Here is a 12,181-nt window from a genome sequence, read left to right on the forward strand (position 1 = left end):
CTCTTTCATCCCTATACTGTCCAAACCCCTTATGCAAGAGTTAACCAGCATCTTCACTCTTTCATCCCTATACTGTCCAAACCCTTTATGCAAGAGTTAACCAGCATCTTCACTCTTTCATCCCTATACTGTCCAAACCCCTTATGCAAGAGTTAACCAGCATCTTCACTCTTTCATCCCTATACTGTCCAAACCCCTTATGCAAGAGTTAACCAGCATCTTCACTCTTTCATCCCTATACTGTCCAAACCCCTTATGCAAGAGTTAACCAGCATCTTCACTCTTTCATCCCTATACTGTCCAAACCCCTTATGCAAGAATTAACCAGCATCTTCACTCTTTCATCCCTATACTGTCCAAACCCCTTATGCAAGAGTTAACCAGCATCTTCACTCTTTCATCCCTATACTGTCCAAACCCCTTATGCAAGAGTTAACCAGCATCTTCACTCTTTCATCCCTATACTGTCCAAACCCCTTATGGAAGAGTTAACCAGCATCTTCACTCTTTCATCCCTATACTGTCCAAACCCCTTATGCAAGAGTTAACCAGCATCTTCACTCTTTCATTCCTATACTGTCCAAACTCCTTATGCAAGACTCAACGAGCATCTTCATTCCTATACCGTCCAAACCCCTTATGCAAGAGTCATCCAGCATCTTCACTCTTTCATCCCTATACTGTCCAAACCCCTTATGCAAGAGTTAACCAGCATCTTCACTCTTTCATCCCTATACTGTCCAAACCCCTTATGCAAGAGTTAACCAGCATCTTCACTCTTTCATCCCTATACTGTCCAAACCCCTTATGCAAGAGTTCACCAGCATCTTCACTCTTTCATCCCTGTACTGTCCAAACCCCTTATGCAAGAGTTAACCAGCATCTTCACTCTTTCATCCCTATACTGTCCAAACCCCTTATGCAAGACTTAACCAGCATCTTCACTCTTTCATCCCTATACTGTCCAAACCCCTTATGCAAGAGTTAACCAGCATCTTCACTCTTTCATCCCTATACTGTCCAAACCCCTTATGCAAGAGTTAACCAGCATCTTCACTCTTTCATCCCTATACTGTCCAAACCCCTTATGCAAGAGTTAACCAGCATCTTCACTCTTTCATCCCTATACTGTCCAAACCCCTTATGCAAGAGTTAACCAGCATCTTCACTCTTTCATCCCTATACTGTCCAAACCCCTTATGCAAGACTTAACCAGCATCTTCACTCTTTCATCCCTATACTGTCCAAACCCCTTATGCAAGAGTTAACCAGCATCTTCACTCTTTCATCCCTATACTGTCCAAACCCCTTATGCAAGAGTTAACCAGCATCTTCACTCTTTCATCCCTATACTGTCCAAACCCCTTATGCAAGAGTTAACCAGCATCTTCACTCTTTCATCCCTATACTGTCCAAACCCCTTATGCAAGAGTTAACCAGCATCATCACTCTTTCATCCCTATACTGTCCAAACCCCTTATGCAAGAGTTAACCAGCATCTTCACTCTTTCATCCCTATACTGTCCAAACCCCTTATGCAAGACTTAACCAGCATCTTCACTCTTTCATCCCTATACTGTCCAAACCCCTTATGCAAGAGTTAACCAGCATCTTCACTCTTTCATCCCTATACTGTCCAAACCCCTTATGCAAGACTTAACCAGCATCTTCACTCTTTCATCCCTATACTGTCCAAACCCCTTATGCAAGAGTTAACCAGCATCTTCACTCTTTCATCCCTATACTGTCCAAACCCTTGATGCAAGAGTTAACCAGCATCTTCACTCTTTCATCCCTATACTGTCCAAACCCCTTATGCAAGAGTTAACCAGCATCTTCACTCTTTCATCCCTATACTGTCCAAACCCCTTATGCAAGAGTTAACCAGCATCATCACTCTTTCATCCCTATACTGTCCAAACCCCTTATGCAAGAGTTAACCAGCATCTTCACTCTTTCATCCCTATACTGTCCAAACCCCTTATGCAAGAGTTAACCAGCATCTTCACTCTTTCATCCCTATACTGTCCAAACCCCTTATGCAAGAGTGTTTCCCATGTGGTATTGGTGTGCTGGATATCCCCTCCCAAGGTACAGGACTACATTTTTCTTCATTGAATTGTAGCAGACACTTTTTGCTCCACTCCTGTAGCTTGGTGATGTCTTCTTGTAGGAAATCCACAGCCAAGGAGTTAACCGATCTTTCTAAGGCTGTTTCTTTCCCTTCCAGGCTGAACCGCCCTCTCACCCTCTCGGAAAAAGTGCCGTACTCTCATCTGTCCGATCCTTCCAACCAAGAAATCGTCCGAGGTGAGTCCCACTACCTCAAGCTCCACCCAGACCGCGTTCATTAGCTCTGGACTTCCCAGGGTCACCGTACCATCAACCATCCACTGTGACCATCTTATTCAAGCACAGGTGAGGAAGCATTCTCTCTTTTTTTTTTTACAGCAAAGGAGACAGCTCAAGGGCACACAGGAAAGGAAACAGTACAATGCAACACAGCAATTGAGAATACACACAGTGGAAATGAATTATTATATAAGATATGGTGTGTCAGGATGGGATGGGGGGGGCTTCGTGGTGCAGTGGTTAGCACACTCGCCTCACAACCGAGAGAGCCCGGGTTCGATTCCCGGGCGGAGTGGAAAAGTTTGAGCGGGTTTTCCGATACCCTACGTTGCCCCTGTCCACCCAGCAGTGTACCAGGTATTAATCGGGGGTTGTGTCCCGTCTCCTGGGGTCTGTTCCCTTCTCCTATAATTCCTTCCCCTCCTGTCTCTCTCCGGCATATGACCACAGATGTTGCGCCGACTAAACCAAACTTTCCAACTGTTCCCTTCTCCTATAATTCCTTCCCCTTCTGTCTCTCTCCGGCATATGACCACAGATGTTGCGCCGACTAAACCAAACTTTCCAACTGTTCCCTTCTCCTATAATTCCTTCCCCTCCTGTCTCTCTCCGGCATATGACCACAGATGTTGCGCCGACTAAACCAAACTTTCCAACTGTTCCCTTCTCCTATAATTCCTTCCCTCTTCTGTTTCCCTTCTCCTATAATTCCTTCCCCCTTCTGTCTCTCTCCAGCCTATGACCACAGATGTTGCGTCGACTAAACCAAACTTTCCAACTGTTCCCTTCTCCTATAATTCCTTCCCCTCCTGTCTCTCTCCGGCCTATGACCACAGATGTTGCGCCGACTAAACCAAACTTTCCAACTGTTCCCTTCTCCTATAATTCCTCCCCCTTCTGTCTCTCTCTGGCATATGACCACTAATGTTGCGTCGACTAAACCAAACTTTCCAACTGTTCCCTTCTCCTATAATTCCTTCCCCTCCTGTCTCTCTCCGGCCTATGACCACAGATGTTGCGCCGACTAAACCAAACTTTCCAACTGTTCCCTTCTCCTATAATTCCTTCCCCTTCTGTCTCTCTCGTGCATATGACCTCAGATGTTGCGCCGACTAAACCAAACTTTCCAACTGTTCCTTCTCCTATAATTCCTTCCCTTCTGTCTCTCTCCGGCATATGACCACAGATGTTGCGCCGACTAAACCAAACTTTCCAACTGTTCCCTTCTCCTATAATTCCTTCCCCTTCTGTCTCTCTCCGGCATATGACCACAGATGTTGCGCCGACTAAACCAAACTTTCCAACTGTTCCCTTCTCCTATAATTCCTTCCCCTTCTGTCTCTCTCCGGCATATGACCACAGATGTTGCGCCGACTAAACCAAACTTTCCAACTGTTCCCTTCTCCTATAATTCCTTCCCCTTCTGTCTCTCTCCGGCATATGACCACAGATGTTGCGCCCACTAAACCAAACTTTCCAGCCGTAGTTACGACCAAGCTCTCCTCTCACAGGTGAAAGGGAAGTACACGACGGACCATATCTCTGCTGCAGGTCCCTGGCTCAAATTCCGCGGCCATCTTGACAACATATCCAATAACATGTTCCTGACAGCTATCAACAGTGAGAACGATGATATGAACAATGTCCAGAACAAGAGCACAGGTGAATGGGGTCCCGTACCTGCGACAGCTCGAGCTTACAAGGCCAGTGGGATCAGCTGGTGTGTTATTGGGGACGATAACTACGGTGAGTCATTTTTAAGCATTTATTTTGGGTTTAGTTGTGTATTTTCTGCAAGTTTACTGTTTTATCATACCAAAGGGCAGTAAACCCTCACTTTAATTAAGACCTTAACTCCTTTACTGTATATCACAACTAGGTAAACACACATATACACACACACACACACACACACAGCCCGGTAGCTCAGTGGATAGAGCATCTGCCTCACAACCAGAAGGACCAGGGTTCGAATACACACACACACACACACACACACACACACACACACACACACACAGCCCGGTAGCTCAGTGGATAGAGCCTCTGCCTCACAACCAGAAGGACCAGGGTTCGAACACACACACACACACACACACACACACAGGGACACAGTTTTTCATATCTCCCCACACTCACAAACCCACCCCATTGGATGTATCTATCAACCTCCTTCCATCATCGTTCATTCTAAGCAGTCCACACCTCCCATCACATCACTTATGAGGCAAGGATTTACCTAGTTGTAGTTTTACAGGCCTGGGCTTACGCTGGTCTGGTCCCATCTCCGTATCTATAATGATCCAACTTTTCCTTGAAGCCTTGCACACTCTACGCCGATACTATTTCTTCGCTTAATGTGTTCGAAACCTCTATATTTCTTTGTGGGAAGCTATATTTCTTTATGTCTCTTGAGCATCTTCCCTTCCTCAACTTGCCCCATCCTTCTGTTCAATGACCCATCACAGTCCCAGCGTAACACTTAGAGACCTGTTCTGTCATGTCACACAACCTGTTCAATGGCCTATCACAATCTCTCTGTAACATTCAGGGACAAGTTCTATCATATCACACAACTCACTCCTATAACTTGCTTCCTCATATATCCGCCCATTGTCACATCCACCATAATTCTCGTAATGTGAGCTTTGCGTACTAATCTTGAGCTCTCTCCTAGCTACCCATCAATGATCTCTTGCATTCCTCATTTTCTCATAAGTATAACATTTGCACTCCTTCTCATTCCTGGTATCTAAACCCTTCCTATTTCGGTTCACATTTTTCTCAGGGGCTTCGTGGTGCAGTGGTTAGCAACAGGCTCACTACCGAGAGAGCCTGGGTTCGATTCCCGGGCGGGGTTGTGTCCCGTCTCCTGGGGTCTGTTCCCTTCTCCTGTAATTCCTTCCCCTTCTGTCTCTCTCCGGCATATGACCACAGATGTTGCGCCGACTAAACCAAACTTTCCAACTGTTCCCTTCTCCTATAATTCCTTCCCCTTCTGTCTCTCTCTGGCATATGACCACAGATGTTGCGCCGACTAAACCAAACTTTCCAACTGTTCCCTTCTCCTATAATTCCTTCCCCTCCTGTCTCTCTCTCCGGCATATGACCACAGATGTTGCGCCGACTAAACCAAACTTTCCAACTGTTCCCTTCTCCTATAATTCCTTCCCCTTCTGTCTCTCTCTGGCATATGACCACAGATGTTGCGCCCACTAAACCAAACTTTCCAACTGTTCCCTTCTCCTATAATTCCTTCCCCTTCTGTCTCTCTCTGGCATATGACCACAGATGTTGCGCCCACTAAACCAAACTTTCCAACTGTTCCCTTCTCCTATAATTCCTTCCCCTTCTGTCTCTCTCTGGCATATGACCACAGATGTTGCGCCCACTAAACCAAACTTTCCAACTGTTCCCTTCTCCTATAATTCCTTCCCTTCTGTCTCTCTCTGGCATATGACCACAGATGTTGCGCCCAATAAACCAAACTTTCCAACTGTTCCCTTCTCCTATAATTCCTTCCCCTTCTGTCTCTCTCCGTCATATGACCACAGATGTTGCGCCCACTAAACCAAACTTTCCAACTGTTCCCTTCTCCTATAATTCCTTCCCCTTCTGTCTCTCTCCAGCATATGACCACAGATGTTGCACCCACTAAACCAAACTTTCCAAGTGTTCCCGTCTCCTATAATTCCTTCCCCTCCTGTCTCTCTCCAGCATATGACCACAGATGTTGCACCCACTAAACCAAACTTTCCAACTGTTCCCTTCTCCTATAATTCCTTCCCCTCCTGTCTCTCTCCAGCATATGACCACAGATGTTGCGCCGACTAAACCAAACTTTCCAAGTGTTCCCTTCTCCTATAATTCCTTCCCCTTCTGCCTCTCTCCGGCATATGACCACAGATGTTGCGCCCACTAAACCAAACTTTCCAAGTGTTCCCTTCTCCTATAATTCCTTCCCCTTCTGTCTCTCTCCGGCATATGACCACAGATGTTGCGCCCACTAAACCAAACTTTCCAAGTGTTCCCTTCTCCTATAATTCCTTCCCCTTCTGTCTCTCTCCGGCATATGACCACAGATGTTGCGCCCACTAAACCAAACTTTCCAACTGTTCCCTTCTCCTATAATTCTCCTTCAGCACGGCACCATATGACCACTGTAGCTGCAACGTCCATATTAACGAGAATAACATTTACAGGAGAGGGCAGTTCTAGGGAGCACGCCGCCTTGGAGCCCCGTCATCTGGGCGGCCGAGCCATCATTGTGAAGTCCTTCGCTCGCATCCACGAGACAAATCTGAAGAAGCAGGGCATGCTACCCCTAACCTTCGCCAGCCCAAGCGACTACGACAAAATCAATCCCAATGACAAGATTTCACTTCTGGGACTTGAGAGTTTCGCCCCCGGCAAGGTTAGTTGATGTGGTGTTTGACGTAGAGCTAAGGGTTGAACAGTTCTATACCCCTGTTAGTTTGCTTATAGTATTGTTTTCTTTAATTTTCAACATCCATTTTGCTCGTACACTGGGCAGTATTCCATATATGCCAGCTAGATTTTGCAATAGATAGTCTGTCGTTACCCCTCGGACTATCCTTTGTGGTTATGACTACTACTACTACTACTACTACTATTACCACTACAATCATCATTCCTGAAACAAGGGAATGAAAGATATATATATGTTTTCCACTGCCATTTGTAAGAGTCCGCTTAAAAGGGGAGGGTGAGCTTAGGGGTCCGTCACACTTAATAACTTAGGGCACAGAACAGTTGTTACAATGGTCTCGCAGCCTCCCAGGACTGACTATGCAGGAACAGTAGGATCTCACCAGTTGCGTCTAATTAGTGCCTGAAAAATGGTGTTGTTGAGGAAGACATTTCTGTGACATTGAATACATTGACAAAAGGCTGATTGTTACCAAGACTCCTGGAGCTTCACTCTTTTCCCATTAAAAGTCGTCCCTTTCGCTACTTTTCCCATACCTTGGCAGCGTGTTCAGAACAGTCGTGGATCTCGTCAAGAAGTCTTAGTGGATTAGCTTGCCCCACGGTGCTTTGGGCTCGCTCAACACGAGTATTACGTGTTGCCAGTACCTGTGTAGATGGACGGAGATGCGGGTCTTCAAGTTGTTTGAGCTCCTTGTCTTAATCCATGACTGTGCAACACGGACACTATGGGTCACATTGTAAGACATTTCGGTGCCCAAGAACACATATTTGACAAGGCTTTCGTAGGAGTTGTGGGCATTTCCAGAGGTAGTTATATGACCCTGGTGGTAGTCTGACCCTTCTTCTGTACCGTGAACCTAGAAACACATATTTGACAAGGCTTTCGTAGGAGTTGTGGGCATTTCCAGAGGTAGTTTTATGACCCTGGTGGTAGTGTGACCCTTCCTCTGTACCGTGAACCTAGAAACACATATTTGACAAGGCTTTCGTAGGAGTTGTGGGCATTGCCAGGGGTAGTTTTATGACCCTGGTGGTAGTGTGACCCTTCCTCTGTACCGTGAACCTAGAAACACATATTTGACAAGGCTTTCGTAGGAGTTGTGGGCATTTCCAGGGGTAGTTTTATGACCCTGGTGGTAGTGTGACCCTTCCTCTGTACCGTGAACCTAGAAACACATATTTGACAAGGCTTTCGTAGGAGTTGTGGGCATTTCCAGGGGTAGTTTTATGACCCTGGTGGTAGTGTGACCCTTCTTCTGTACCGTGAACCTAGAAACACATATTTGACAAGGCTTTCGTAGGAGTTGTGGGCATTTCCAGGGGTAGTTTTATGACCCTGGTGGTAGTGTGACCCTTCCTCTGTACCGTGAACCTAGAAACACATATTTGACAAGGCTTTCGTAGGAGTTGTGGGCATTTCCAAAAGTAGTTACATGACCCTGGTGGTAGTCTGACCCTTCTTCTGTACCATGAACCTGAAGAAACACATATTTGACAAGGCTTTCGTAGGAGTTGTGGGCATTTCCAGGGGTAGTTTTATGACCCTGGTGGTAGTGTGACCCTTCTTCTGTACCATGAACATGAAGAAACACATATTTGACAAGGCTTTTGTAGGAGTTGTGGGCATTTCCAAAAGTAGTTACATGACCCTGGTGGTAGTGTGACCCTACTTCTGTACCGTGAACCTGAAGAAACACTCATTAGAACCTGACTGACCCCATCTTTGACCTTTAGAAATAGTTGATGTGAGAAGCAAAAGTCTCTTAAAGCAAAGGGGATGCCCACGAAGTTTGTGGCGTGAGCTATGAAGTATTTAGGACGGCAAGGGGGCCTGGATGGAGCCTGCCCAGTATGACCCCCGGGGTGGAGTTGTAGGGCGGATGAGGGAATGCACTGCCCTCAGGATGGGAAAAAAACACCTTTAATGTTTTTTTGGATTTAATATATGTAATTTTTTCATATATATATATTTTTTTACATGTGGGCTGTGGCGCCGGTAGGGTAATTGATATGGGTCTGATGGCTGGCCCCAGCCCGGCATGGCGCAGGTTAATGTTTATAGTGGCGCCATTGTTACTGGCTCATGCTGCACCCCAGAGCTATATATATGTTGCAGTAAGATTGTCAAACTAGGGAATTCGTGAAATCCCTAAAACTTTCAGGGACTTCGTGAAATTACGGTTTCACTTAGGGACTTCATGAAATTACTGAAATATCTAGGGATTTGATGTATTTACTGAAATGATGCTACAGTTATTTCATGAAATCCCTGATGATAGTAAATGCTTCATGAAACTACTAAAATATTATAGGGATTTGATGTATTTACTGAAATGATGCTACAGTTATTTCATGAAATCCCTGATGATAGTAAATGCTTCATGAAACTACTAAAATATTATAGGGATTTGATGTGTTTACTGAAATGATGCTACAGTTATTTCATGAAATCCCTGATGATAGTAAATGCTTCATGAAACTACTAAAATATTATAGGGATTTGATGTATTTACTGAAATGATACTCCAGTTATTTCATGAAATCCCTGATGATTGTAAATACATAGAACAACAAAAGATTTATTTTGAAATTTTATTCATAAATCATCATATCATAAAAATCATGTATAAAATCAAGTAGAATGTATTAGTATAACATTCATGTTATTTTAGAATAGACTGACTCAGCATGCTCTACCGTCCCTGTGTTTAGCTGTGGCTGTGTTTCAAAAGCAATCTGAAACAAACAAACAAACTGAATAAACAAACTGTGTAAAGTTCAAGTAACAAACTGTGTAAAGTTCAAGTGATGATCAAAAGTAGCCTTGTTAGGTTAATTGTGTTAATATGTGTTATGCCAAACTTGCAGTCAAACTTTGGGTTAAGGCAAACACAATCACTTACAGCTAACACTGGCCTTTAATAGTAATTGTAACCCTCAACCACACAGCAGCACACGCACACCTGTTCACTGGGCAGCGCATCATTATTTACACTGACAGGTCCAGAAGCAAGTTTTCCAATCACTGAAGTTCCAATTCTAGAAGCAAGTTTTGGAACCACTGAAGTTCCAATTCTAGAAGCAAGTTTTCCAACCACTGAAGTTCTGATTCTAGAAGCAAGTTTTGGAACCACTGAAGTTCCAATTCTAGAAGCAAGTTTTGGAACCACTGAAGTTCCAATTCTAGAAGCAAGTTTTGGAACCACTGAAGTTCCAATTCTAGAAGCAAGTTTTGGAACCACTGAAGTTCCAATTCTAGAAGCAAGTTTTGGAACCACTGAAGTTCCAATTCTAGAAGCAAGTTTTGGAACCACTGAAGTTCCAATTCTAGAAGCAAGTTTTGGAACCACTGAAGTTCCAATTCTAGAAGCAAGTTTTGGAACCATTGAAGTTCCAATTCTAGAAGCAAGTTTTGGAACCATTGAAGTTCCAATTCTAGAAGCAAGTTTTGGAACCATTGAAGTTCCAATTCTAGAAGCAAGTTTTGGAACCACTGAAGTTCCAATTCTAGAAGCAAGTTTTCCAACCACTGAAGTTCCAATGCTAGAAGCAAGTTTTGGAACCACTGAAGTTCCAATTCTAGAAGCAAGTTTTCCAACCACTGAAGTTCTGATTCTAGAAGCAAGTTTTGGAACCACTGAAGTTCCAATTCTAGAAGCAAGTTTTGGAACCACTGAAGTTCCAATTCTAGAAGCAAGTTTTCCAACCACTGAAGTTCTGATTCTAGAAGCAAGTTTTGGAACCACTGAAGTTCCAATTCTAGAAGCAAGTTTTGGAACCACTGAAGTTCCAATTCTAGAAGCAAGTTTTCCAATCACTGAAGTTCCAATTCTAGAAGCAAGTTTTCCAATCACTGAAGTTCCAATTCTAGAAGCAAGTTTTCCAATCACTGAAGTTCCGATTCTAGAAGCAAGTTTTGGAACCACTGAAGTTCCAATTCTAGAAGCAAGTTTTCCAATCACTGAAGTTCCAATTCTAGAAGCAAGTTTTGGAACCACTGAAGTTCCAATTCTAGAAGCAAGTTTTCCAACCACTGAAGTTCCAATTCTAGAAGCAAGTTTTGGAACCACTGAAGTTCCGAGCATTCCATCTGTAAGTTGAGAGTGGTTTGAAAGATCAACTGGTTGGAGCGCCCTGTACAGTTATTCCCCACCACCTGGTCAAGGACTATCGGCCATGGCTGTACATTTTGTTTACTCATGACGATGCTTTGAGGTGACGGGGGTTTGCAGTGAAACCAGTAAATACATGAAATCCATAAATATTTCAGTAATTTCATGAAGTCCCGAAATGAAACAGTAATTTCACGAATTCTCTGAAAGTTCTAGGGATTTCACGATATACCTAGTTTCACAATCTTACTGTAACATATACATACATGAATTGATGCATACAGTAAGAGTTGTATCATAAGACATTTCGGCGCCCAAGAACACCTATTTGACAAGGCTTTCGTGGGAGTTGTGGGCATTTCCAGGACTAGTTCTATGACCCTGGTGGTGGTGTGACCCTTCTTCTGTACTGTGAACCTAGAAACGCATATTTGACAAAGCTTTCGTGGGAGTTGTGGGCATTTCCAGGAGTAGTTCTATGACCCTGGTGCTGGTGTGACCCTTCTTCTGTACTGTGAACCTAGAAACACATATTTGACAAGGCTTTCGTGGGAGTTGTGGGCATTTCCAAGAGTAGTTCTATGACCCTGGTGGTAGTCTGACCCTTCTTCTGTACTGTGAACCTAGAAACACATATTTGACAAGGCTTTCGTAGGAGTTATGGGCATTTCCAGGAGTAGTTCTATGACCCTGGTGGTGGTGTGACCCTTCTTCTGTACTGTGAACCTAGAAACACATATTTGACACAGCTTTCGGGGGAGTTGTGGGCATTTCCTGGAGTAGTTCTATGACCCTGGTGGTAGTGTGACCCTTCTTCTGTACCATGAACCTCAAGAAACACTTGTTAGAACCGAGAGAGCCCGGGTTTGATTCCCGGGCGGAGTGGAAAAATTTGGGCGGCTTTTCCAATACCCTACGCCCCTGTCCACCCAGCAGTGTACCAGGTATTAATCGGGGGTTGTGTCCCGTCTCCTGGGGTCTGTTCCCTCCTCCTATAATTCCTTCCCCTTCTGCCTCCCTCCGGCATATGACCACAGATGTTGCACCGACTAGACCAAACTTTCCTCCATAAATGCACTAATACTAAACGACCTATTTCAGATCATTTTGGAGAACTACTCTTTCCCCGGGCACTGATTCTCACACGCCCAACGGAGGTGGTCCTGGAGGCCTGTGCATTGGTGTGGGTGGCGCTGATGCTGTTGATGTTATGGCCGACATTTCCTGGGAGCTGAAGTGCCCTAAGGTTTGTAATGAAGAGTTTT

The 12,181-nt window shown here is 44.5% G+C and overlaps 1 protein-coding gene across 1 annotated transcript; it reads left to right on the plus strand.

The window, feature by feature from the left end:
* Positions 1 to 2,236: 2,236 nt before the first annotated feature.
* LOC126991093 (probable aconitate hydratase, mitochondrial) lies at positions 2,237 to 12,181 on the plus strand. The gene is made up of 4 exons (XM_050849795.1): positions 2,237 to 2,418; positions 3,864 to 4,098; positions 6,555 to 6,766; positions 12,018 to 12,181. Exons 2-4 carry the CDS (start codon positions 3,951 to 3,953, stop codon positions 12,051 to 12,053), a joined length of 396 nt encoding a protein of 131 aa, XP_050705752.1. The 5' UTR covers positions 2,237 to 2,418; positions 3,864 to 3,950; the 3' UTR covers positions 12,054 to 12,181.

The sequence above is a fragment of the Eriocheir sinensis genome, unplaced genomic scaffold (assembly GCF_024679095.1).
Source record: "Eriocheir sinensis breed Jianghai 21 unplaced genomic scaffold, ASM2467909v1 Scaffold24, whole genome shotgun sequence".
Lineage (NCBI taxonomy): Eukaryota > Metazoa > Arthropoda > Malacostraca > Decapoda > Varunidae > Eriocheir > Eriocheir sinensis.